Source organism: Panthera onca, chromosome D2 (assembly GCF_046562875.1).
Source record: "Panthera onca isolate mPanOnc1 chromosome D2, mPanOnc1 haplotype 2, whole genome shotgun sequence".
Classification (NCBI taxonomy): Eukaryota; Metazoa; Chordata; class Mammalia; order Carnivora; family Felidae; genus Panthera; species Panthera onca.
Genome location: NC_138349.1, coordinates 5,416,372 through 5,444,293, shown reverse-complemented (window position 1 = coordinate 5,444,293; position 27,922 = coordinate 5,416,372). Strand labels below are relative to the sequence as shown.

Here is a 27,922-nt window from a genome sequence, read left to right as displayed (position 1 = left end):
GGTCGCCCCGTATCATCCTGTCCCCTCCATCTGCAGGACGTGTGATGATTCCCAACTCCCAGGTGAAGAAACAAGGCACAGAGAGAAACAAGGCAGGCCATGCCCCAGGTCCTCAGACTCCTAATTCCCACCTCGAGGTGCCTTCTTAAGTGCACGGCTCTGTAGACCGACAGCACTGACGGGAACTCAGAGGATCCCATTTACAACCAGTGTCCACACTTGTTCTGATAGTGTGTGGAGCCTACATGTATAACGTGGTTCTCCTTTCGTGGGGTGTTCGTGGCTGTTCAGCCTCGGCAGTTTTTCGTTCGGCACATACCCTCGCGAGCGAACACATTAGCATATGCATTTGGCTTTACACCATTTGGTGACTCTTCTCCCTCCCCCAACTAGTGATGTTGGATTCTTCCTGTTTTGCTGTCCGGTTTCAGTCACTCCAAGCTGCCTCAAAGGCAGTGATCGGGGCCCGTTTGGGCTTTTAATTCTTCGGTGGGAATGTGGTCTACCGATCGACAGACCCCTTGCAGAACCACCTTAATGTGCTGCTTTTTTGGCTGGGCACAGAGTCAAGCCTAAATGACTGAAATGGGATGAAAATGGAGATGTAAACCCAAGACTGAAAAAGGCCCTTTGAAAACATTCTGCAACCTTAGGCTCCTGCTAATCTCCTGTTAGATTATTTTATGACTGCCTAGCAACTTAATACCATGGACTGCAAACGGTACTTTGTATGAGGGGGTGGGGTTACTGAGAATCTGCTCCCTACTGGATGAGCCACCTGTGCTAAGCGGGAGAAGTCAGGCTCTGGGCCCAGGGCTTAAGCCTCACCTGCTGCCCTGGGACGCACAGACTGTGTCCTCTGCATTGTCTGTGGTCCGCAAACGCTATAACTAAACCACAGCAATCCTCTTGAGGAAACCGGGCACCGCGTGGTTTGTGCCCTGACGGTACATTTCTTGGCTTACCTTCACACTGGCTACTAGCTCACTCGACCCGGGGTGGGGGCCGCAGGGGTGGGGGTGGGGGTACTCCGATCCCACCTCCAGACCATTGCCCGGAGGGAATCCAGACGGTGTCAGGGGGAAACGGGAAAGAGAAAGCCCGGCAGTGAAGACAAAGGCTGGTAAGCCGTGGGCACCGTTTCGAGAAGCATGGAACTTTTGTTTCAGCACAGCCCGCTGCCAGACCCATACGAGCCTTCCTAGCTAAGGGCTCAAGACTAGCATCCTATCGTTAGGTCATTTAAGTTTGCTGCTGCACAGTTTCAAAAGATGGGGAACAAAGTTCAGCAATCTGATGTCAATGCCTGACAGCTCGGGCTGCTAACTGGGTCTGGTTCCCCCTAGGGTGCAACTGCACGCACAAGACCACTCGGGGAAAGGCACGTCTCCTCGTGACACACAGGGCTTGCCCGAGGGTGGGTATTGCCTCTAGGAGCTCCTCACAAGGACAGAGAGACATCTCCCCTATTGTGGGAAACCCTAGCCCTAAATATCAATGTTCTTCCAATGATTTAATATAACCAAGTCAGCATTTGCTTTGCAGAACGCCACCTCAGTTCTGTTCTCTACCATAACCCGATTCCTATGAGGCGAGGAGCTTCTGATTTAGAGAATTTGGACTGGCCTACCCTGTGAGACGTCCTCAGTGTCATCAACCTTTCATCGCAGGGCACACAACGGAAAGACCCAACAATTCATTCATTCAAACTATCGGCACATGGTTTGAATTCCAGGCCAAGCACCTGAACGCCAACCGTCAAATAAATCTTCACGGCGAGTACGCAGTGATGTCTGGCATCGTACAATAACCTCGGGGCCCCTCTGAGCTCACGCCAGCCTCAGGCTATCGCCTTTCCGCAGAAATGCGGAAATGTCAGTCTCACTAAGGATCTGGGCCTTGGAGGCTACCGAGGGACCCTGGGTGGGCTGGGCGCGGGGGGATGAGCCCGCATGGCTTCGGGGGAAACGTGGGCATACATACCCTTCCCGGTGGGCCTCTCCTTTCTCCAGCTCCTGAATGACCCCCAAGAGCACTTTGATGGTTTCCTGGCTTGAGCTGATCAGGTCCTCCATCACCTGGAGCTGTGCTTTCAGGTCGACGACTTCCGTGTGAGGCACGATTTGTCGGGATTCTCCACCCGCAGCGGCCGCCGCGGCGCAAGGCTGGCCGTCCTCGCCCGGCGGGGCCAGGGTCTGCGTGGGCCGCCCGCTGCATTCGGGGGACAGGCACTGCATCGGGGGCGAGCGGGCCGCCGCGGGTCCCTGGAGCCCGTTGAGACGCGAGGCTCTCCCCCGCTCCTGGTCGGCCGCCGGGCACAGGGGCCACTCGCTCGCGGTGGCAGAGTTTGACAAGGCGGCCTCGAGGGCCTTCGCGCCGGGGGCAGGTGCATAAACGGCGGCCACCTCCGTTTTGAACACCGTCCCGTGGGCCGGCGGAGCGGCTTCCTCCGTGTCCGGGGTCGCCCTGCCGTGCTTCGCTCTGCCGTGCAGCTGGTGGTCGGGCTCCCGGGAGGAAGGCCGAGCGGAGTTTTGGAGAGGCTCCTCTCGGCAGCCGGGCGCATCAGGGTTTTCGGCTGGCTCTGCGCAGTTGAGCCTGGCAGGCTGGTCCAGCTCATTCACGTGTTCATCGGAATGGGAAACCGAGGCCGCCGTCTTGTGCACCCGGCCGGCACCCCAGGGCCGGGCCTCCTCCCCCGCCCCTTCCTCCTGCTTCTCCGCCACAAACCCGTTGTTTTGACTTTTAAAGGCATCCGCAGCCGGGATGCTTTTGAGATTCCCCTTTTTGCGGTCCAGGGGGAAGGTCTGGTAACACTTTTTCAGGTCCGGCGAGGTCTGCACGCCTGTGCTCTTGGTGACATTGGGGATGGCCCTCCGCGCGGGCACGGTCATGTATTTGCGGTAGGCTGCTCTGTAGGACACGGGCTTCGCCTCCCGCTTCTCGCCGGGCTGTCCCGCCGCGAGCCGTGAGTCCCTCTGCTCATTCTGTGCCTCGCAGATGTCCTTAAAGCGCACCTGCAGGGCTTTATTCCGCTTTTTAATCTGCCGGTTGGGATCCAGGGCGTATCTCATCTCCAGGGCCAGGCAGGCGGCAGGTTCGACTTCGCTCTCTGACGTCGTGAGTACGCATTTGCCGGTTTCCTTACTGACCATGATTCCTGCGTTCAGAAACATCAACACAGGCGTCAGTGGGACGGAAACACACACGCGAGCACAGGCACACACAGCTCCTAGCTCACCTCGCTACCGCCTGCTTCCTAATTACTTTTAAACAGGTGAGGTTGGCCTTTCTGTTAAGGAAAATCAGACAGGCGGAGAATCGCTGGCAGGCACAGCTTGAGATGCTTCTCCGATATTAAAGCCTGCCTGCTTTTCCATGTGGGATACACTCGTTTCTTTTGATAGTAATGCATGTTTCCCCATTAGACAAACCTGTTTTACTATATTCATCAAGAAACCCAACGATGCTGCCTCTTCTGCCTTCAAATTATCGTTTTGCATACACGCCTCCACTTCATAGGCAGATGGCTTTCCAAATGCATCTTATTCGGTTTGGGCTTTTACTAGTTTTTTGAGGATGACGCGATTAATCTATTACTGGAATCCGGGAGAATTGGTGTTTTCTTATTGGGGAGTCTAGGTCCTGATCAGAGAGATCCATGTGGAGCGCCCTACGATGAAGGAGGGAAATAAACCTCTTTGTCTGTCTTTGCCAACACGGGCGCCATGGGACAACGGGCACACTGCTATGGGAACACCAGAAACGGTTAATCTTTGCGGTGTGGCTTGCTTCTAATGGGTTAACGCTAACTAACCCTAGAAAGAACATGGGTTCCCCTGCATCGATAAAGACCGTGTTAGCAGCTCTGTTCTTTGATTCTATGGAGAGTGGTATTTGAAAAAAACATTAAAAAAAAAAAAAAAGAAATTATTCATTCTAGAATCAAGTTTTGTGTTTTGATCCCAACCTCTGAAAATGAAAACAATGGTGGTTGTTTCAGTATTTGAATCCCGAAAGAAAATAAAATCACAAGGCTTTATGTTAATCATGCAAATTCATCTTGGGCTGAATTATTAAATGCATCTAAAAAGGTGCAGGTGGCCGATGATCCCTCTGGGGAATACCAGTGGGGTAAGTGCCTTCACTGTATCAGGCAGATTCACAGCTGCTCATTGCACGTGGAAGAATCTTCTTGAGGGCCGAACTTAAAGGAAGAAAATAGTTATGTTGTTTGTGAGTTAGCGCTCTGGAAGAAAACAGTCAGATGGGAGGGACCGGGGTATACAGGGCCCTGGCCTTAGAGCAGCACGTCCAGAGAGGCAAGGTCACAGACGTGAGCCAGATGAACAAGAAGGGGGCCCAGGCTGCACTGCCCAGTGCACGCACCAACAGGCCCTTCGGGCTGTCCGGGGTGGGGGAGCCCATGAACCCGATACTGAAACCTCCAGGAGCACTTTTCTGGAAATGTTACAGGAGCTGGGTGAGTGTATGGGCCGCCGGGGCTCCGCTGATGCGTGTAGACTCTACCTAACACCTTTAGTGCCGTGTGGTCCATTTCAAGGAGGAAAGTGGGGTTCAGAGAGGTTATGTCACTTGTTAATGTCACACAGCAAGTAGGACGGACATACAGGCAGGAGCAGGATCCTGATCTCCCTGATGTCTGAGTTCATGCTGTTTCCCATAACCTCAGGTGTCCAACAGAGAGGCACCTCCCCACATCCTTAATTCTTATCGGGGTAGGAGTGCACGACACTGGGCATGATCGTCCGGTGAAGGCAAAAAGTGGGGAGAAGCCCAGAGCTCCCATTTGAGCGTGTTCTAGAACTGCCGCTCCTTGCAGCCTGGGGACTCTGCAAACTGGCCCTGGCACTTTGCAGGTCTCCGCTAGAGTTACTGAACAGAAGGCTTAGAGAGAACTTAATTATGTCATCACTTATGCCATGAGGATGAACCGGCAGTCACGTTGGAGGGCAGCAGAAGTGAGCTCTGCCGAAGTTGCTTTAGGTCGGACCAGGGTTTCTCAGCCTTGGGACGCCTGGCATTTGGGGCCGGATGACTCTTTGGTGGGGGTGCTCTTCTGCGCACGTAGAAATGTTCAATAGCATCCCAGCTGCTGCCCATTAGACAGGAGCACCTTCCCCGTGCGCCAGTGACCTGGGGAGAGGGGGACACAGCCGCCCCCAGGTAAGAACCACCACATTAGACCGTCCCCCTTCGATGGCTGGAGTGTGTCCCCGAAAGGGAAGGGCCTTCCTTCCAGCAAGGTGAATGGCCGAGAACAGATGGCAATGTCCCGGCTCTCGGGGTGGGGGAAGGGTGTTCTGGAAGGTGCCTGTTTCGAAGGGCTAATCTGGAAATGACCCAGCTCTATGCCTAGCCAGGAGGGAGCCACACCCTCGTGCCACTGCCACATCTGTGTTTCCTCTGACAACAGAATTACCCCCAAACAGTCGCTCTCCTAGGTAGTCTGGAGAAGACAGAGAATAAGCCTTCTTTGGCTGTTAGGCTTTACTGGGCACTGAGGATATCTGGAGGCCTTTGTAATTTGACACTTGAAACACTGGGCGGTTTTGGAGAGAGCATTACAGGAAGGGAACAGACTGGAGCCGCATCATACCCTGGCTCTGTGTTGGGAAGACGAGATTCTGGATGGCGGGTGGGATAGAGAAGGCCTGCTAAGGAGAGATAATTTATATCTTTTACAGACACTTATCCCAACAGGTTAGAATGATGCACACAAAAGGACTTGGTGTGGGGAAGGTATGGGGGATATGGGGGTCTAATGAGAAAATTAAATCTTAACCCTCAGTCTTATCTCGTAGTCATTCTTGAGCTGCCTTTGTTGTCCAGCTGTGTCAGACTGTATTGTCCCATCATTCTGCAGAAGACCTTCTTCCCAGGGAAAATTTGAAAGGGAGAGCATTTTTACAAAAAGCAATTTACTAGTAATGTTTCAGCCTTTTCCCTGCCACTACTGAAAAATGTGTGTCTGAATAAGTTTGTCCTACCATGCTATTCATCATCGCGATTTGCCAGGAACTGCACCGAAATAATTTTCTTACATCCGTCCACTGGTTTGGAAAGATATTCTGCATCTTGGACCCAACCATCAAACTAATAAAACAAATCAGAAAAATTAATTGCCAGTGGCAAAATAATAATAATAAACAACTCCAAGCTCCTCTCTGTTTTACAGGGAGTTGCTGAGTATATAAAAATCATTTTCTTATTAGTAAAAGTGATGGTGATACTTCAGATGCTTTTGCTCAGTGTCGTTTGTTGATGAATTCGTTTTTAACTAGAAATGGAATTGTCTTAATCTCACCGATAAGAAAAGACATCAAGGAATTCTTGTTGTTAACTTATTTGGACCTCAGATGGAGATCTGCACACCTTTTGATGGCTGGGTGGCATTTACTCTAAAGCTTTAGGATAGAATTTTCCTGGACGCTGAGAATTACTTTCATATTAAATGGTTACACCTTTCTGGGGGGTTCACTTACTGTTTATTGGTGGGGGGGGGGTGTGCTCAGGCTGGTAGTGATGGTTAAGGAAACAGTTTTGTCGTGAAAGGACATCAGGTGTTCCAGAGAAGACATTCCATAAATCGAGGCTTCTGGCACATTGTATTCATTCATCATCCCTTCGTTCATTCAGTGCACGAGTGTGCACCCAGCACGGCGCGAGGTCAGCGTGCAGTCCACATGTCCTCCTGCTTCTAAACAGATGCTAACATTCTCTGCACTTCACTTGGATTTTCTCCTTGACCCTCAGGACGGCCTCCCAGGGGAGGCACTCTTACTATCCTCAAGCTGCAGATAGAGAAATTGAGGCTCCAGATTTTTTTTTCTTTCCTAATTTGCCGAGGGTCCCACAGCTCAAGGGCCCCACCCTGCATCCCTCTAAATCCCGGGCATTGACCTGCTGTCCTGCCCAGGCAAACCTGGAGCCTCTAAAGTGAGTGCCCTGCAATGAACTTCAGAAAGCAGCCAACGGCTGGACCTCCTCTCAGCGACTTCCTTGGCCTGTTTGTCGCAAGGCATGTGGGCGCGGGTTATGCGGAGAACCTGCAGGTAGTTCCCAGAAATAAACCTGGCCCCGAGCACACACTCGGGCCCGTGAGGGTCACCCGGAGTGTTGCGGTCCTCCTGAGGCCACAGTGGCATTTTCAGCGATGGCTCGCCTTGGCTATGTCACCTCTGAGGAGCATGGGCTCTGGGTCTTGGCGTTAATCTCTCGGTCCCAAAGCAGCAGGAGTTCATAAAGTTTATTTTTCATAAGAAAATTGTGTTTGGGAAGTCATCGGACTGTGTCGTCTTGAGGTGAAGGTGGCGAGGCACGCTTGAGCCCGTCTGGCTCGGGGAGAGCTGGGGGTGTGGAGGAGTGTTTGGAATGTAAATGTCTTAATTACCCTCAAATTAAAGTGCATAATCAAATGTGAGTTGTAAATATATAAACCCTGTATTTTTAGATTAGTGATGGAGAGTCATCTCTGCGTGCTGCTTTAAATTAATAGCTTATATAAAAATGTTCCTTCCAGCCCAAGGAGTGATAAGTGGAAGCAACTAAATGCCTAACAATAGGTAAACGGTTAAGTAAATTATGGTGTACGTTCACTCAGTGCGGCCATTAAAATGATAATTATAAAGATTATTTAGTATCATAGAAAAACACTTACGAAATAATGTGAAGTGAAAGAAAGCAGTCTACCAAATTGTACCGGAAGGAAATGAACAAACATGGTCACCGTCGTGGTGTGTGAAGATCGGGCATTTGGGGAGATTTATCTTCTTCCTTCTGTTTTCCAGTTTTTGTTGAGGGAGCCTTAATATTATCGTGTTGTTTGCCAATTAAAAACCGCAGGGCGAAGTCAGTCCGCACCTCAGGCAGAATGACAGGATCAGGCCGCTGGAAATTACAAATACTTGCATCACAATAAGAAAAACCCAGAAATGATTAGATTTGGGTGCATGCAGCCTCCCAAAGGTCACCTTTTATTGTTGGGAGGAAGCTTTGAATAAAGGACGAAAATGAATTTCAAAGCACTGATGTGTTAGCATGTGGAGTACGTGTGCAGATGTGCACACGTGTGTGCACAGACCTGTGTACCTAAGTGTGCGTGCACAGGTTAGGAGAAGCAGCGTTTGGTAGAAGATACGTCGGTTTCGGAGCAAACTCACTGCTGGGGTGAGACCTGCCATCTGTTTTAATTAGACGTGAAATGGATTTGACGTATAGTCTGCATTCTTTTCTGAAGTAACCTGGGATCTCGGCGGCTGACAGGAGACTCTCCACTGGATTAGCTCCATTCTGAAAGCGTCTGCACTACCGGGAGGTTTCCAGTTTGGCGCTGTGTGGTGATCTGTGTGGCACGATGCAGCTGACGGACCGTGGGGGCTGTTGAGCACCTTGGCCTTGCCAAGACAGCCCCTAGTGTCCCATCAGTCAGTGGAGATAGCGAAAGAGCTGGGCAAGCAATCTGAAGAGTCTGGAAGGGGACTGTATGATATTATTGGTTTTTCTAGTGGCTTTCCCGCTGTTGAGACACCTTGGAGTCACAGATGCTGGCTGGAATTCAAGATTAATTGGGTCAGCATTTTATTCCATATGCTGAGGGAAAGCCTGAACATTAGGCCAGTCAGAATGGCGGAGGCGGGGTGGGGGGGGGGGTGGGGGTGGGGGTGGGGGGAATGAACCTACCTTCTTTAACACTCCGCTTCCCGAAGGGAAGGGAAAGAGGGACAGGGTCTCCCCCATTAAATGAACTCGTTTGTGTTGTGAAATGGTTAAGTTTAAGGCCTTCCTTAACAGAAGTCCTCCCTTCCTCAGGGCAAAGCTAACTGCTATAGATTTTGGACTGTGTCTTACTTAGATTCATTATCCCATTTAATTTCCTTTAATACGCTGAAATGATATTTTTCCAGACATTTGTTCACTTCTTCAAAGGCCACTGATTCAGAGGACTAAAACGGGGTAACCGATGAAAACCGACACCCCTCTGAGATTGAAAGTTTAGGGAGGAGGCCGCTCCCTTAGCGCCAAGGCATGTGGGCAGAAACACCGCCCGATCGTGGCCCGTTCCCTTGATTTGTGGAATATTGCAGTAAGGCCTCCATCATTAAGAACCGACGACCGTCCAGTCAGAAGGAGGGAAAGGGGGCACTCGTGGAGCTTCCATGCAGGCTTGTGGCAGAAGGAAAGCTACCCGAGGCGGGGCCCCAGCTCACACATATCTGTGATTTCAGATAAACACATTTCAACCAACAGAAACCCTACAGTCAATTACTTCAGCCACATAATGTAAATCAGTGTTGCCACACAGACTCACACTGGCCTGTTTCTAATGAGCGGGGAACCATCTAATGAGAGGAAGTGAACCATCCGTGTTATACATGGATGCTTGGGGTCTGATGTTGAGGCTTTAGAGAAATCAGAACGTGGCCCTCTTCAACAAATCCAACGTTTTTCTTCATTTGTTTCACTATTTACTTAGTTCTTTGATCTTCAGCTTATAGTGATGTTAACCTTTGCTCATCCTCTGTCCAAATGGAATCTAAATTAGTAGAAATGAATTAGCAAAATTTTATGATGTTGGCAAAAATCAACTGGGAGAAATGCCTCCTCCAAGTGAGACGTTACATCAGTGTAGAGAACAAATTTTTTATTTGTGGCAGTTAGCTTTGCTAATTGATCATGTCCAAAGAGGGTCCAGAAACACCGATTCCAACAACCCACCAAAATCACATGTAAGATTAGTAAAAGGAACGAATTTGCCTGCTTCTCTCTTGTCCCCAGTCAGCATGACAACTAGACACGATGTTGAATGTAAGTGCTCTAGCTTTGAATATAGCTCATTGGTTCGTACAGATCAATGGAGCTAACGTCCCACCTACTCTCCTGCCTGGATGGCTCCAGGTAATTAAGCAACAATCGTTGTTAGTTTGGAGCTCCAAAGAGGTTGGGGTTAGGTGGCCTCCCATGCTTAGATTTCATGGGAATCTCAGTGGAAAACATGTACATAGTGAATGAACTTCGGGGTAGTTTTGCCTTACTCATTGTGATGAATCTGGTTTTTTTTTTTTTTTACTAAATGGCATGTCTTCACTCATGACAAATCCTTAAGCTAAAATTAGGACATTGATTTTTCCAAAAAATAAGGATGTCAGAAGAGTTTATGATTTCCCTGCTGTTTCTCAAAGTTGAATCTCGAGATACTGTTTGGGAACCCCCCAGGGCAGGGCTTCTGCTTGGAGGTAACCGGTCACTGCAATTGCAATGATTTAGAGTTGAAGATGCAATCTATCTTCCTGGTGAGACCGTGTGAGTGCCCATCTATTACCCTCAAAACGGATCTCCCTTGTGTTGTGGGTAGGCCTTCCCCGTGGATTTTTAGAAGGCTAAAGATGGGTATATCATATTGGTGGCTTCTAAGGATACTTTCTGCGTTACCTGAATCTTCAGATCAGGTGGAACGTGGCTGTTTTCTGAAACCTGGGTAGGAATTAAATGGGTGGAAGGGAGAAGGATACGGTTTCCTGAGGTTCATAAGTAAAACCATGCTGAGATTTTTATCTTCTGAATCTTGGCATAACTATCTTGAGTTTGATAGTTATGTAGTTTGTAGTGCGTCTACAAACTATGTAGTTTGTAGTGCGTCTCCTGTGTTTCCTTGGCCTAGCCAAACCATAGACTTTGTGAGGTCTTGAGTTTACTGCAGAGGTAGCTAAGAAAGAAAGGGAGAAATGAGCCTTTCTTGCGATCGGTTCCTATTTATAAGTGGACAGCAAAACATAGAGAAATGACTGCCCCAGGAGCCCACTGTACAGAATCCTAACAAGAGGCCGCAGACCATGACCTGAGATCCTGGGGTGGTCCGTACTCAACCCAGAAACATAGCTACTATGCTCCCCTTGGCCACGCATGGAACAAAGGTACCTAGTATCACATACAGGACTGAACGTGGCTTGCAATGGCGTCTAAAGACGCGTCTCCCAACTTAGGATGGTGGTGAGTCCCTCGCTGTCCGTTGTGAGGTCACCCTAGCAGGTGCTGGCAGTACTTTGCCTGATTCATTCTCTAATTTAATTCTTCGAAGCCAGGCTTCTCTAGGTCCCACTGATTTTTGTCTTTCCTTCCTGTTCCTTTACCTATGGGCTTCTTCCTTTCTGTTCCCACTGCTCCCACCCTGACCTTGGTGTTCTCACATCCCCTGCCCTCGGCTCTCTATCCTCCATCCTGGAGGTTCTGCTCATCCAGGCTTTGAGTTCCTGCGCCGTCTCTAGAACATACCGTGGGCAGTCCCTGCTCTGTGTCTTCAGTTCCCGTGGCTCCTGCCCCAGGACCGTGCTTCTCACCTGCTTTCCCCAGGTGGTCTCGTTTTGACGGTCCAGTTCCACCCCTACCTTCTCTGGCTTCTCCAGTCCTCACGCTGCCTTCACTGACACGAGGGGTAGCACCTGCGTGTCTGGGGTGACCCGGCACCACACCAGGTGCTGGGCACACAGGAAAACGAGGCACAGTTCTGGGGAAAGACGTGCGTCTATCGATAGCACCAGCCCACTGTGCCTCCCCAGGAGATGTGCAAGAACCGGCCTAACGCCTGAGTCACTTCCCTTTGACGCGTGTCAGTTCTCTCCTTACGCAAATATAAGTGATTGTAGACGAGGTCCCTCTAAGCGCCTCTTCTCTCCTGAACTCAGTCAGCTTTGATACGTGATTGGTCTACGAATATAATGATATACATCACAGTATCCTCACAGCTGGGGCCTTCCCCGTGGATTTTTAGAAGGCTAAAGATGGGTATATCATATTGGTGGCTTCTAAGGATACTTTCTGCGTTACCTGAATCTTCAGATCAGGTGGAATGTGGCTGTTTTCTGAAACCTGGGTAGGAATTAAATGGGTGGAAGGGAGAAGGATACGGTTTCCTGAGGTTCATAAGTAAAACCATGCTGAGATTTTTATCTTCTGAATCTTGGCATAACTATCTTGAGTTTGAGTGTTACAAAGTATTACCTTAAATTTTCTTCTTCGCCTGTAGAGGTGAAGGAGATGACCCATACACTCGCAGAAATGAGTATATGGTTCAGAAACGGTGTATGCATCAACCACGCGCGACTTTAAGGACGCCAAACCCCGCACAGTCAAAAATCTGCGTGTCACTTTTCACGCCCCCCAACACTTAACTGCTAATAGCTTACTGTTGACTGAAAGCCTTACTGATAACATAACACTGATTAACACATTTTATATGTGTTATGTATTATATTCTGTATTCTCACAATAAACTAGAGAAAAGAAAATGTGACCAACAAAATTATGAGGAAGAAAAAAGTACACTTATGTACATTTACAGTACGGTATCGAAAAACAAAACCCCAAAACTCACCTATAAATGGACCCGCACAGTTCAGACCCATGTTGCTCAAGGGTCAGCCGGATGGTATATTTAACCATGAGGTACGGTGGGGCCCCTAACGACACGTGTTGTAGTAAGTATGACTTGCTGGGGCCTGCTATTGATTAGTTCTTACGTTATCCAGCTTTGTTCTCGAAAGTGGGACACAGTAGTGGCAAGATTCAGTAAGAATTTAATTCAAAAATTGCAATAGCTTAGGATAACAAAAACATTTAAAAGTGTGGAATCTCGCTAATCTCAGCCTTCTAATTGGACTGTGGTTTTTGCTACAGAGGGGGGGAGCCATTGGCCTGCAGGGGGGTGGGGGTGGGGATCCATGGAAGGTCTGGAGCACACCTTTGAGTCCGGTGACTTCGGAAGGGTATGTTGGGCACACGGCTTTTGAATGAAACAAACCCCTTTCATTTCTCCTTACTTTGAATTGAGTACACGCTATGTGAAATTGTACTCGATACATAAAATCGGTACTCAGGAATGTAATCCTGCACGACTTTTTGTTCATGATGAATATAGACAGGAAGGAAAAGGGGAATGAGGAAATAGGAGAGTGGGGGGGGGGGAAACGTGAGGGTGACAGCCACACAGACGGACTGACAGACAGACACAGGAGAGGAAGGCTGCTCCTCAGGGAAGTTAGTCCCAGTAAACCACGTCACATCCTGCTTGCTGTTATTTGGAGCCCCTGCCGTCAGCTCTTTGATTCTCTTTCAGGGGCCGTTGGAGCGGCCCCTTCTCATCCTCTCCAGAATGGAGCCTGACCGCTCATCCAGGCTAGGACAGGCATCTGAGGTAGGACATCATACGGCTTCATGTTCCATGAAGCCCCCAACACAGTAAGTGAAGTGTGAAACCTAGTGAATAATCCTAATTTAAGTTTACATGTCTGGGTTCTGCTTCTGCCTTTAAATCTCTCCGAGACCCTCCTGGATCGGATGGCCTTGTCCTTCGCGAGGCTTGGGAGAGAGGGACCGGACGGTGGGGACGGATTCTGTAGGTTCGTGGAGACAAGTTAGCTCCATAGTGAGTAAGCAGTGCTGATGATCAGGAAGCGAGTCTCTGCATACATCACAACCCTAAAAGTACTTTTTCAAAGGAAAACATGAATCTTTCCAAAACCTTAAGCGACCCCTCTTTGCTTTGGCCTTCTTGAAGCTGTGGACGGGAGCAGAGGTGTTAAACAAGTGGAACCTTTTACAAGTTTTGGGGTTTGTTTGTTTGTTTCTTTTTTTTTTAAAGCATTTTCAGATACGGAGAAGAGACTCTGGATGGAGGCTGTGCTTCCACAGGAAACAGAGAGACATGATCCTCCTTAAGGGTTCTACCCCTGTGCCCATCTTTCTAGAATAAAATCTATCAGTCCCCACCCCAGTCCAGATCAGTCAGAATTTCTGGGGATGGAGACAGGGCGGCAGAGATAGATGTCATCATCCATCATGCAGAGCCTCCAGGCCACATGTTTTGTCTTGTTTTCTTCCCCACCCCCTCATTCTCTTCTCTTCGCCGTATCGCTAAAGCACAGAGCAACACGGGGTACGTAAAGGTACCTGTAAATATTTATTGAATGAAGGGAATAGTGAGTGATGTCCCAGGGGGGCGGGCACGGCCAGCCCCTTCCATCTTGTCCAGAATGAACCTGGGGCACAGTCAAATGCGGGGTTGGTCACCAGCACTGCCCAGGCCACGGCTAGCAAGGTGGGGCCTGCGGTGGGGGTGGACTCAACATTCTGCAGAGGGACAGTGAGTGGCCAGTCATTTGTCAGGGTTTAAAATAAGGGGCCATTTGGTTGTCACCGCTGCCTTGTGGACTGATTACTGAACGGCAGATTCCAAAGAAATTGGCACCTGGCAGGCTAATAGCAGGAATATGGCATCTTCACACCTTTGTTCTTTAGACATTTCTGGTTGGGGATGTAAAGCATCTCGAATTCTGTCCCTTCCTAGGAATCCCACGGCTGGGGAAAGCTCTCCCTAACCATGGATCTGGGCTTTGAGATCTGGGCTTATACATTGGAGGGGGAGTACTCAAGATGATCTATTTAAGATTCTCACACTCTCGGCTTTTCTGGACATAGCGGTTCCTGCGTATGTTTTCTCCTACGATCGTTAAGAACTGGGGTGTAGAGACTGACTGCCTGATTGAGTTCTGGCCCTTCCTTGAATCTGCCTAGAATCTAGAGCATGTTACACAGCCTGGGGGGATCATAAAATGAGTTAATACTTCTGTGGTGCTTGGCACAGATTAGTTACCCTTTTGTTTTTGTGCTTTATGTATGTTCTAACAATGCGTTCTCCAAACTCTCTCGGAAGGAGAGGTTCCCAGTTGTTGTTGTTGTTGTTGTTGTTTTAAAGTTTATTTATTTATTTTTTAGAGAGGGAGAACAGGGCAGGGGCAGAGAGAAGGAGAAGGAGAGAGAATCTCAAGCGGGCGCTGTGCTGTCAGCGCAGAGTCTAAAGCGGGGCTCGAACCCGTGAACCGTGAGATCACCTCTTGAGCTTGGAATCAAGAGTTCGACGCTCAACCGACTGAGCCACCCGGGCGCCCTGAGGTTTCCATTTTTTATAAAGGTGGAGACATCGAGGCACTGATGGCAAGTCAGTGCCCATGGCCACACCGATAGTAATGGTCAGAACTGGGGGGACAGGTGCAGACAGTGTCGCCTAGACATTGCTCTCAACACTCTGATCTGGGACGAGGGCTCAGTCGGTCGGTGCCTTTAAAACCCTCAGAGTGCGGTTCTGGTGATGCCGTCTCTGGTGGCGGAGGGGACGCTGATACGAACAACACACTTAGGACATGTTATGCGTGTGGGCGACACCAACTTCAGTCCTTGACAGAAACATGCTTGAAGGTTTCAACCTCGAGTGGCTGAATAAAAGTCTATACTTGTCTTAGATTTTTTTTTTTTTTTTCCAAGCCGGGCACACCATTGGTCCCTCTCACTGACTCTTCAGGTCTAGAGTCAGAACTGGTGCTTCGATGTAGCATTTAATGATCGCTAGGAGCGATTTAATGATCGCTAGAGCCTGGAGCCCTGGCTGACGGTCCATTCTCTAACACTCACTCGGCGGCTGACCCTGCACCACAGAGGACCTGCCCCGTGCTTCCTCTGCTCAGTAAGAGTGGGCGATATTTTCATAGACCCAGTGTTCCGACCGTGCAATAAATTCCATCATTCAGCCTCACCCTGGGTATTTTTGGCACACTAGCAAATCCGGTAGACACAATAAATAAAGTGAGTTATACTTAAAGGAGAGTTAACTTCATATACTGAGACAAATATAAAGAACAGGAACAAAGCAACTTAAGCAAGGATTGAAACCACATCTGTGAAGCCACCAAGCTGACAGCCGCCATTAAAACAAACACACAGGAAGTGATCGAGAAAGGCAGTTCTCACTGGGCTCTTCGATGACTGGAAAAGTCAAATGAAAAATACGGCCTGACGGTATTTTTTAAATTTCAAATTCTCTACACCGGCATGTGGCACGAACTTTTCTTGGGAATGATTCCCGTCCACACTTCTGAGCTGTGTGAGATTCAAGTGCATGATTAACAGGAAACTGGCCATTTGTGCCATGTGATTTCAACGAAGGAAAAAGAAAGAGGGCAAGTCTTTATGCAGCACTCCGGTATTGGTAACAAGGAAGTGATAAATTGATGAGCCTGGCCCAAAGATCCATGGAATTGATGTCATGATGTGAAACTGAGTTGTGAGGTCAAGGCCGAGAGGCAGACAGATACCTTCCGGTCAGCCTTCAGTTGACTCTATGAACTCTCCAGTATTTTGGTAAAGCGGTAGTGAAAGTTCCTTCCAACCAAAAAAATGGTTTGGGGATACAGGAACATTGTATGTGTCTGATTGACGTGTTAGAATTTCTCATTTCTCCTTGTTGTTCTTTTACTCTAGTACTAGGCCATTAAACTCAAACACTTTCTTCCTTTAGAAACTCAGTTTCTACCCAAGTGAATTTTTACCAAAGAAAACTCTAAGGTTGAGTCTGGTGGTAGAAAAACCCAAGTCTTGGATTCCTTTTTCTTGCCTAAACACCGTGTAGCCAGGTGTAAGGACTGTCCATTTCTAGAAGCAGGCTTCCTTTTTACCACCCTCTCATGTATTTCTTTTTAATTTCTACTACAAAAAATGTGCAACTTCAAGTGAAAGAGAAACATTATTGTTCAATCTGGATTCCCTGAATTTCTAGCAAAATCATTGATGAGGTTTATTGTTAGCAGCCTCATTAAATATTTATTAAGCATCTGTTATTAGGTAATACTATTCTTAGTCCTTCAAGAATTTCTTTGTCTTGTGAATCCTTTACTCCATTTTCATTCTCTTCTTTGAAAGTATTTCTCACGTTGGTTCTAAGAAGATGATGAAACTATTTTTTTTGAAATAGTATTTCTGGTTCGAAACTCAAAGTCAACTTTCTAATGGTCATCACATCTTTTCCCCCAAACCTGCTGGTTCCCTGACTTCCCTGTTTCCATCTATATCACCCACTACCCTGGTGGTATCTTTAATCCCGTCTTCATGTTGCCATGTTATAGAGATTTGCCATGTGGGATATTTCTCTGACAGCTGTCCCCTGACATCTCTCCCTAATGCCACCACTCACCCTTGGTACCAGTTAATTCTCACCTGTTATACCCTTTCATCTGGTTCATCTCTAGCTAACAAGACTCCGTCTTCTGGACATGTATGTTAACTGTTCAAAGCATTCACCCTTTACCCATAGCCAGTGAGTGGAGGCCATTCCTGTCCTACTGGTTCTACCTTAAACTGGCTCACACTCCTTCTTCACTCTCCGATCCTCACCCCTGCACCTTTGCCTGGTGTCGCTTCTCACTCTTCCCGTACAGATCTCCAGCTCTGAGCACGTGGCGAATGGGCTTCAGCTCCAGGATTTGCACGTGCTGGGCTCGGGGGTCCAATCTCAACCTTCGTCCCAGCCAGGGTGTTGCTTTCTCTCGGGTACCTCCACGTGTGTGGTCTGTCCTATCCTGATTCTGCCTCCCACCTCCTTTCGCCCTCCCGGACTGGAGCTTCTTGAGGAACCCGTCACTTGGTTTTGTGACACTCACACATTGTCCTGGCCACTGCTGCTACTGCTCAGTACATTTCCATGAACGAGCAGTCCTTTGTAGACAAAACCATCCTCCTGTCAGTCTACCTTCCTTATGTGTGCCCATTTTTCAGAACCCAGGTTTTATAATTCCAGTACATTTCCAAGGACACGAAAGCCACTTACTATGAAAGCAAGCAGATTTCCTAAAGCAAGTTAAAGATGACCTAAGGTGTTTAGTCTAACCACTAAGGACACATGGAAAAGATGAAGAAATGAGAAGTTGACATACACATGCTTCCCGGGGAACAACCAGTGTGGAGGGACCCACGTCACCACTGAAATGACGAACAGAGACTGGTCAGTTTCACGGAGGTCGAATGGGAATGTGATGCATCTCCACGGTAGTTCCTTCACATGAGCAGCCGAAATGAGCAGCTGAGGCCATCAGCCTCCTTTTCCCCTCATTCCCTCTGGAGTACGGAGGAGAGCAACTTTTCTTTGTGCAGCATTTGTGGCCTCCCAAAGTCCTTCTCATGTCCCTCGTATGCTATAGTTTACGGCATTCCATTTTATGCCCAAGGCTAGATTATTAAGGACTGAATTGGAATTTTCCATAGTAACTGCAGCATGAACTTTGATTAGCATTTTGCCATGGTGTTACCATCTTTAAAAAATTTCTTTGCCCCGGTCATGGCTATAAGAGCGTAACTCAGGTGAACGTAGTGTGCCAGCCTGATCCCCTCTCTGATCTTTTCTGACCCACACCTGAGTAACAGCAAGATGATGTGGTAAAGAGGGTAATGTGGATGTACAGTACTCTGAATAATCCGATCAATATACTAGAAAAGCAATATTCACGAATATTGACTTCGGGGATATTTCTTTTCCAATTCCTTTTAAATATGGTATTAGTGAAAAGGTGTGTAATTTGGAAACACGATCCTTCTTGTCCCTAATAGCTGCTCTTCTATATTCAAATTAATTTTCTCTCTGTCCCAATTAGAGCTGAGAATATGCACTCAGCAGAAAGACACAGAACTATCAGGTTAGAGTGTTTTGTTTTTATTTTAGATCAGCAGTTTGTCTCTCGATAATATCTCTGTCTACCTCGAAGCCCCTCAGCTCATTCATTATGGTATGAATGATGTCTGAAGTGCACAGACTCAGACCCACGCTGAATATCCTGATGGCTTATGGTAGAGGAAATGCTGGTTGACTTTATATCAGAAATTGAATTTGGCACCAGGACATGTGTCCTGAAGTTATGGTTTCTCTTACTCTGAGAGGTATGATTCTTGGTTGCTTGGAGACACTTCAGTGCCTCTGGATCTGAGGCAGATACAGTATAATACATGGTCCACAGGTTCGAACCTGTACTTTGTACGGGTTGGCGTTTAACGTGAGATGACGTCTCAACAGTTTGTTTGTATGAATCCCGGCAGGGTCCCCACAACTTGGTACCAATCCACTCCTCTGACCTTAATACATAAGATGCGCAACTTTTAAAGTAAATGGACTATGGTGGCTCAGTCGGTTAAGCATCTGACTCTTGATTTTGGCTCGGGTCATGATCTCACGGTTCATGGGATTGAGCCCCATTAAGAGCGCATGGCCTGCTTGGGATTCTCTCTCTCTGCTCCTCCTCTGCTTGCGCACGTGTGTGCGCTCTGTCTCCAAATAAATAAACTAAAAAATAAATGGATGAAAAATTATGATGTTTTACTATGTTTATGCTATAAGTGAGCTCAAATATCGAAGAAAGGCTTATCCAAATGTTTGTATGCGAATTTCACGGTAATAAAAGTGTTGTCATTTAATATCAATCATATTAAATTTTCCTTTAAAATATTGAAGTCGCTCCATAATGTTATGAAATATTAAAATCAAATATGTGAGGAGGCTGAAAAGGATCTGCTTCATAAATTATGTCAGCTAATTTTGGGCTGGAAGCGAAGGTCTCAATGGAATTACGGTGGGGAAGGGTCCTTCACATTTATGAAGGAACTGTTGAAAAAAGATGCCAGTTTTGTTTGGGGAACCCTAATAACCTCCCTTTCTCCCAGATGACTGTGGTTTGCCTCAAATAGACACGCTTTTTTTTGGTTAACCACCGGATCGGTTACGTAGCAGCCTTGACGTGTTACCTGCTCAGGTGTCTGGTGGGCTGGTCCAGAGCTCCAGGATACCAAATCCCCACTGCCCCTGCCCCTGCCTTCCTCCGTGGATGCTGGTCCGTAGACCCATCGCTGTGCCGTCTAGCTGTGATTTCTTTATCGTCATTCCCCGGGAAGTAGCCTGTCCCCAACAGTAACTAATCTCCTCATACAAGAGAGCTCAGTAGTTGCCGCTGTAAATGAGACAGCCATGGGTTGGAACAGCCAGGAGAATACAAATGTCTAGCTAAGTGAACGCATCTGTCCAGCTGGTCTGCTGTGATCAACTGTTCTGAGAATCATTTTTATTTTCTGACTGCTTATTTCAATGTGTAGGAGTCTTCCTGGTAGACTGATGCCTTTCATGCACAAGCCTTTCAGTTACGTGCTTGTTTACTTGCATTTTTTTTTTCTTGATCGAGGGAAAAACAAGACAAAAATCCTGTATTCTGCCATGGGGAAAACAATTGTGGCAGAACAGAGAAGCCCCCCGGGTAAACAGAGTAAGAAGGGTATCTAACTTTCCACGGGGCTTTTTGGAAGCGATGTGTGCAAAGCCTGGAACTCTCCGGCTTCTGCCTTCTTCGCCTATTTCTTAACCAGTATTTGTGCTCGTCAATCGGATAATGGGCCTGATTGAAGTAAAAGCTCCAAGTCCTAACCACAGTAACAAAAAATGAAGTCGTGACAACTGTAGGAAGTTCAAAGGCATACTCTGCGTTTCAAGGGCATCCTGTCTTTAAGCAGAGGTCTTTCATTTGGCTAAAGAAATTAAACAGAATCCTTCTGTCTTTAAGGAAATGGTGAATTGGGTGAAGAAAAGCCCACACTCTCTGTAGCTAGCATAATTTATGCAAAATCATTCAATTAGCGATAGCTGTGCTAGACATTTTTTATCCACATGCGCCTCCAATAAAACCGTCATGAGTAGCAGTGCCACCTAATGTAAGTAGTAAACATGGGTAGTAAATTACTAATATCTGGTGAGGCATGCAGATCGCAGGCCTTCCATTTTTCCTTTGAGATGCTTGTGCCCATTTGCTAATCATTCTTGCAACAACTACAACAACAACAACAACAAAGAGGCAAGGATAAATATGAACTTTTCTTTGGAAAGTAACATTCAACAGGATATGAATGCAATAAATAGCACAACGTGAATAGTACAAACCAGCACTTTCCGCCTCTGCAAAGTGAAACGATGGTTACTTTCTGCTCGCTCTGTGGCATAAGCTTAACAACGTTAGAGCACTTTCATACATGTACGACTCGTTGGGAATGGCCCAGGTCAGGTGATTTGGGTGGGATTTTTCAGTCAAGTCCCCTTCGCTCTAACCTTGACGGTCCCCCACTGGCGTGTGGAGAGGTAACCCCTAGCCAGTCCCTGTCCGAGGGAAAACCTCCCAGCGCGTGGACCCGACCCTCTGCTAGTCTGAGCTGTAGTCCTGTGAAATGCTAGTGTGCGTTGGTAGCCAAGGCAGGGCTAGCCCAAAGTTCCTTCCCACTCTGGCCAGTTCACCTCAGGATGCTTCCGCAGGATTTAAGCGCCTAAGCAGACAAGGTCATATTAAACTGCTCTACTGCCTTCTCTGGCTCCAGCCCCCAGGCACAGACCTGCGGTGGGAAAGGGGTCGGGGCAGAAGCCCTGCTCTGTAGATGAGCCAAAAAACACCTACTTTCTCCCCTATTTACTCCAGAGGCGCCTCTCCTCCCCCACTCCTGGCATCCCCTTATCGCCAGCTCCATCTGCCCATGGCATATTTCTGGGTAGTAGAATGCTGAGGTCACAAGGACAGGTTCTTCATCCCGGCGCTGGAGACGCCAGCTGGGAACCCTGAGCATGAACCAGCAAGACGCAGACTCTGCTCTTGACTTTGGGCTCCAGGCGCTGCCCCGGCCCCGGGCCGGCCCGCGGGCACCCTCCTCCCTCTTGCCCTCGCCCGCCAGCAAGCTCGCTCGCTCGCTCGCTCGCTCGCTCGCTCTGCAGCATTGGTTGGTTTCCCACGCCTGTCCCGGGCTGACACGGGATGCCGCGCACCCCGAAGGCCCGCGGGCACCGACCCGGGCCCGCGGCCCCGCGAAAGTGCCAACCCGAGCGAGCCCTGGCGCCACGGGAGGAAATGGGCATTTCACGTGGGCATCTGCCTTCGCTCCCGCTCGCTCCTCTCCTTCGCGGCCGGCGTCAGGGCCCTTCTGCTCGGACTTATCCCCACCCCACCCCCCACCCCCGCCCCGAAGTTAATCAGCCGTACTTGCCAGTTCGCTTTAGTTTGGAAAATACTTAAACACCTCGAAACGTTCCGGGGACGCGGCCGCCCGCGATCCCCCAGTTCTGCCTGGCCAGGGCTCTCGGGCGCTCAGGAGGCTGTGGCGTTTGTCTAGAACCGACAGCGTAGACATGCAGCCCCGCTCCTCCCAGGCCGTCGCCAAAGTTGCCAGACGCCCCTCGGCGACCCGGCCGCGCCAGATGCAGTTGCATAACCTCGCCCGCCGCCCGGTCCGCTCCTGGCTGCACCGGCGCGTCCTGGCCCCGGGAGCCGCCGAGTCCCTGGCGAAGCCCGTTTGGGGGCGAGTGCGAGCGCCCGACCGGGGTCGGCGCCCGTCCGAGCGGTGCTCCGCCCGCGGCCAAGTGCAGCGGGAGGAGGGCGCGCGGGGCTCCGCTTACCTTCCGCTGCTTACAGATAAGTCGAGGTCGGTGCGGCGCCTGGCTCGGGCATGTCTCGCCGCGGACCCGGGCGAGCCTGGCGCGGCGCGGAGCACTCCGGGCAGGGCATCCGCGGCGAGGCTCGCCGGGCTCGCGCGGGGGAAGGCTCGGCTCCGGGGACTCGGCCGGCTGCGCGCCCGCCGCCCGCCCCCTCCACCGCCGCCGGCCCGGCCCGCCCGGCCCGGCCGGCCCCCGCGCCGCAGCTCGCGTCCGGCCCGGCTCAGCGACGCGCGCGGGGAGGCAGCGGCTCGGCCGGCTCCGGGGACGCCCGCGCGTTCGCTCGCTGGCGGCGCGGCGGAGCCAGCCACAGCCACCCGGCGCCGTGCTCCTCCGATGTCCTCATTTACTGCAATTGTCTTCGGCGAGATCTCGGAGCCGGGGCCGGCAGGCGGGGGCGGAGAGGGGGAGGGAGCGGGAGGGAAGTCCTTGCAGCCGCCCCCGGGTCCCCGCTACTCCGCGGAGCCCGGCGGCCGGAGGAGAGGGCGCCGGAGCCGCGCGCCCGCCGCCTGTGCGCCCGGCTGGCACCGAGGCGGGCGGAGCCCCGGGCCCCGCGGGGCGGGGGCGGCGCGGGGCCCGGCGGGCCGCGTGCGCGGGGTGGGCGATCCGGAGGGAGCGGGGCGGGAGGGAGTGGGGGAGCCCCCGCCCGCCGACGCCCGAGCCCGAGCCCGAGCCCGAGCCCGAGCCGGAGGAGGAGGTGGAAGGAGCCGCCGGCGGCTGCCGCCTGTGCGCGGGGCTCCACCGCGGCGCGTCCTCGGGGTTTCTGGGCTGCAGGCGGCGCTGCGCGGCCCGGGAACTTGTTGAGTCTACCCCCCAGCCGCCTCCGGAGCAGCCGGAGGGCGGGGGACCCGGCGTTTTCTCTCCCGGGAGGGGTGGCTGGGGTCCCCGCGCGATGGCTGCCGGCCCTGCCAGTGGGCCCAGCCCCGCGGGGCTTTGAAATCCCGGAGCTCGGGAAGGGGGGCGGGGAGGGGGCTTAGGCGGCTGCCCCCTCACCTGGGGATGGCTGCCTAGTGGCGGCCAGGGTCAGGGTCGTGCTTCCTGGAGGAGTCCACCCCGGGGTCAGCCTCTCTAAGCGGAGGCCGACAGGCAGGCCAGCTGTGAGTGTTGAGGACAGAAGGGGGAGTGCCCTCTGGGTCTGTTGCCCACTGACATTAGGAACACTCCAGAGCTGGCGGCAGGGCCGCTCCTGATCGAAACCCCCCTCCCTCCCTGACACACACACCACCGGCCTGCAGATGCCACAGGGTATGTGTTGCTTTTGTTCCAGGGCAGAGTTGAGCTCACTTGGGGAGGAAGCCGGCAGGGATGCACGAGGAGGTATGCCCCACCCCTTCAACAAAGCCGCCAGATCCACCAGTGTGGTGGGGGGGGGGGGTGGGGGTGGGGGTGGGGGTGGGGTTCTTCTGAGCTTTTCCTGGCAGACCCCGGTTGGTGCCTGGGCCTGGGACTAAGAAGCCAGCTGGCCGCAGGTCTCCTGGCTCCCCCAATTTTCACAGGCTTGGGGCTTGAAGTTCATTCTTCTCGAATGTACTTGAGAGTGGCCACGTTCATGAGTGTATTTCCCAAGAAAGGGCAGACAAATGGTGGATCCAAGGGCAGCGACATGCTTCGGGGGGGGGGGGAGATGGGAGGACTGGAGGGAAAGTACCTTCGCGGCCTCTTCAGACATAGGTGCAGGTGTGCACGCCTCTGCCTGTGCATCCTGGAGTCCCGGCCTCAGCCCCAGCCCTATGCCTGGGACCCAGCGTTTGCTACTCCCTTGTTCCTTGAGCTGGAGTGAGCCTAGCATCATGCTTAACACGGTATCTGTTCTTTATAGATGGCTCTACATGAGATGCTTCATTTGTCTCTATGTGGTGCTTGGGGCATTGTGTCCCAACATTCCAGGAGAAAGATGACCTAAAACCTCCTCGTTTCCCTTCTTACCTCTCAGCCTCCTTTGGGACACAAGTCTCCGGTCCTTTGGCATCCGGAGGTACCCAGGAAGGGAGTCCTGAACCTGTGACTCCAAACTCTGCCCACTCACTGCTTTTATCATCTTTTCTTACTCCCCATCCCGAGTTTCATTTTCAGCCTGTTTACTTCTCTGGCCGGCCCACGGTGCTGCTGAGAGCCGGCTGGAGACATGTGCTAGCAGATACATGAACCGCCCGGGGACCCGTAACCCGCTGCTCTGCCTGGAAGGGACCTGATGTTGGGCTGTGTCGGACTTGGGGGACCTAAGATGCCAGGTGGGAGGGATCATTGCCACGGATCGCGCCAGTGTAATTCCCCTGGGGATGTGCTGTCGTTATTGCAGGCCCAGTATTTCTCCCAGTGGTCCGGGTAGCTTTCTGTAAATCTTGCTTTATTGCTAATCCATAAAATCGAAATCTGCCTTCCATCTCTTAAACATGTCACTGTAAATAAAACTACCAGGAAATACTGAAATTGTGCTGGTGGTAATGGACAGCTAAAGTTTTAGGGGCCATGAGTGAAAACAGATAAACATGAATGCATGCACGGGAGGATGGGACGGAACCACGGGGGGCAGTGTGAGCCGGCAGGAAGAAGGCTCCAGGGACGGTGTTATTTGAGATCCACATGGTGTGTAATTCTAGGAAGAAAATGGAAAACTGTAATTGGCAGGTTAGAAAACCCACTTATATGAAGAAGTGAGTTTAATGAACTTCTTCGTGTCATCAAGACTACCTTTAGGTGCTCAATTGTCTAGGAAATTCATAGTTGTTTTTCAGTTATTCAGATCACCGGTATTCTCCCTCTTTTTTGAAGTAGGAAACCGTCGGTCTGCTGTGTTTCTTAATTGCAAATCTCCACACATCACAAATGTAAATACTGACGAAAGCTTGTTTCACCATACCTCTGCCTGTGAAGGTTCTACACGGGTGAGGTTAATGGGTCATCATGTTCTAATCTTTAAAGCGAACACTGTGCCAGAGGCTGGCTCAGGAGACCTGGGCCGGGGAGGGGGGTGGGGATTCAGCATCTTGCAACCTCCAGCCCCCGACTGTTATTTTTTACGGATGAGACATCTGTGTTTTTTAGGGTCTAGGATGAGTTGTTATGTTCACTTCTCGTGGGAAAAGAATTAAAGTTGCTAGAGAGTAGATTCATTTTAGGAATCAATTAGGGAAAAATTGGTTTCTTGCATTTCCCTTCCGATTTTTTGCTGAGAAAGATGGACTTGCAAAGGGAAAAATAGCTCCTTTTAAAGTGGGATTTCCTGAAGCAGAAGGACCCGGAAAATAAAGAGACAAGATGGTACGAGAGAGATGACTAAGAAAATAGTCGAGTCTCTCTTCTTTAGGCTTCTTCTTGTCAGTGTGCAGGTGTTGTGCAGAGGGTAGCTGGATTCCAGCCCTCCCGTTGAGTAAGTTACGAGGTCTCAATTTCCACATTAGAAAAGACAAGGATATACAGGCGTGCGTGGGCGGCTCTGTCTCTTGGGCGTCTGACTTTGACTCAGGTCATGATCTCACGGTTCGTGAGTTCGAGCCCCGCGTCGGGCTCTGTGCTGACAGCTCAGAGCCTGGAACCTGCTTCAGATCCTGTGTCTCCCTTTCTCTCTGTGCCCTCCCCAGGTCGTGTGCGCGCTCTCTCTCTCTCTCTCTCTCTCTCTCACAAATGAATAAACATTAAAAAAAAAAGACAAGAGTATACAAATCAGAGATGTACTCGGATGTTTGGCACAGTTTCGTCTATCCAGTTCCAAACTGGAGATTGCTCAAACACGTGTCAAAAGTAGGATAGGTAACAATTCCTGGGTTTACTCATGCAGTAGACTACTATACAGCAAGGAAAAAAAGTGACAGCTGATGTGTGCAGCAATGCCAACGACAGTCACAAACATGATGCAGAAGAAGCCAGACGCGACAGTATATGTCATAGGATTCCATTTAAATGAAGTCTCAGAATACAAAGGAAAATAAAACAGTAGAACGGTGGTTCCCTTTGCCCTGGACCACACTACCTTCTGTGGTGCTGTGTTATTCATATATTGAGATAGGTCGTTGCATACTTGATACAGATGGGAAAATTAATCGAGATGCCCTCTCTCTCTCTCTCTCTCTCTCTCTCTCTCTCTCTGTCTCCTTTTTTTTTGAGTAGGCCTCCTTTCTGTCTGGGTATAAGCATTGCCTTTGCAGTGTCGATACACGTACTCCCCTAATCTACCCCTTTAAATGAATTGGATTATCAGTCAGTGAAGTTCACTTGATTTATTGCTAATCCACAAAATTGCTGAAGCCACGTTGTCTCCAAAACCCAAGATAAGAGAGAAGTGTCTGCAAACGTAGTGCTGTTCTGGATGAGACTTCTTGCATAGCTTTGTACGGGAACTTAGGTTTTGGGGAGTCTCGTACCGAGCATTTGTCTGGCTCTCGGATGCAGCCATGATGGAGTTCGCTTTGGAAATGATTTTCATACCTCGTCCTTTAATGTTCTAAGTGACTCTGTCGGGTGAGTCCGTGTCTGTGATGGCAGGTTCCGTCCTTCAGTTCAGAAGCTACAGTAACAGACCAACTGCGCTCAACCCCAACAAAGGAGAGGTAACTCGGGTCGGCCTGAACCTGGAGGGGAGAGATCAGTAACGTCAGGATGCTTTGCTCTTCTCTTTCAAGAACAAGACTTCATGCTCAAAGGGTCTCCAGCCAGACCTCCTCTTTTGCCTAGAAGACTTGCGAGATAGCCCTTCTGAATCGTTTCCTTTGTCATTTGCTGCTCAAGCATTTACTCTCTGCTTTCTGGACTGGCTTTCTGAGCAACGGAGTCTCCCTCTGTGTAAAGCCCCAGGCCTGTGGCTGTCCCATTGTCCTGGCAACAAAGCTGTGTTTCCTCCCGGTGGGAAGCAGAGCTGTGTCTCTGAAGTGCAGGTCCGTGCCCCAGGGACCCTCCCCACCCGGAATTTCTTTTCCTTCCGTGATGAGCGACAGAGATGGTTTGTTGGCCTGGAATACAATTTGGTTTGGCACAACTGAACATCACACAGATTAGTTGAAATCCCTGGTTTTCTATTATGCGTCATTGTGAATCTCATTTATCTGTAGGAAATGGAATGGTTCTATTTTTCAAGGGAACAAAGGTGGCTGTAGGTTTCCTTTACCACATGGTACCACAGAGGCAGTGGTATTTAGAGATAGTAAAGAGGAGACACGTGCTTCTGGCTCGCTCCCTTCTTTCCACCCTAAACTCCCTCATTTTTAGGGCTCTGATCGAATCCAAAGGCTTTTGCCACCCCTCAGTCAGTTCCTGCCCCTTGTTGCCTGTGGGTGGATAGGCCCAGAAAATAAGCACGTGGCCTGCATTTTGCTGCCTGTGGTCAGTGGGGGTGCTGGGGTCTGTGGGGGTTTTGATTGTCCTGGTCTGACCTACTGGGGAGCCAGCCTCCTCCTCCATATGAGTAGATGGCTAAGGGGCTTTTCTGAATCCCTTCTGGTGACACCAGCAGCTCTTTGAGCTGGCCGACGGCAGCCCCTCATGTAGCAGGTAATGTGTCAGGCCCTAGAATGATACCTTGGAGCAGAATTAGGTCAAGAAGGGATAAAAATTGCTTTCAGATTCCAGTGTCTGCTCTGCTAATCTACT

General features: G+C 50.1%; 2 protein-coding genes across 6 annotated transcripts in view; one reads left to right on the top strand and one right to left on the bottom strand.

Annotated features, from left to right (window-relative positions):
• INSYN2A (inhibitory synaptic factor 2A) overlaps positions 1-22,867 on the bottom strand; it is a 56,852-nt gene extending 33,985 nt beyond the window's left edge. The window contains exons 1-2 of one of the 3 annotated variants that reach the window (XM_078434963.2): positions 22,304-22,867; positions 1,984-3,157 (exon numbers count right to left, since the gene is read on the bottom strand). In XM_078434963.2, coding sequence (XP_078291089.2) covers positions 1,984-3,152 — 1,169 coding nt within the window. In that variant the 5' untranslated portion in view covers positions 3,153-3,157; positions 22,304-22,867. Of the gene's footprint in view, positions 1-1,983; positions 3,158-6,008; positions 6,471-22,303 lie in introns of those variants that run through there. The other 2 variants (XM_060641208.3, XM_060641209.3) reach the window with 2 other exon arrangements.
• The window catches only part of DOCK1 (dedicator of cytokinesis 1), a 525,518-nt gene that overhangs the window by 253,221 nt on the left and 244,375 nt on the right, over positions 1-27,922 (top strand). The window lies entirely within an intron of this gene.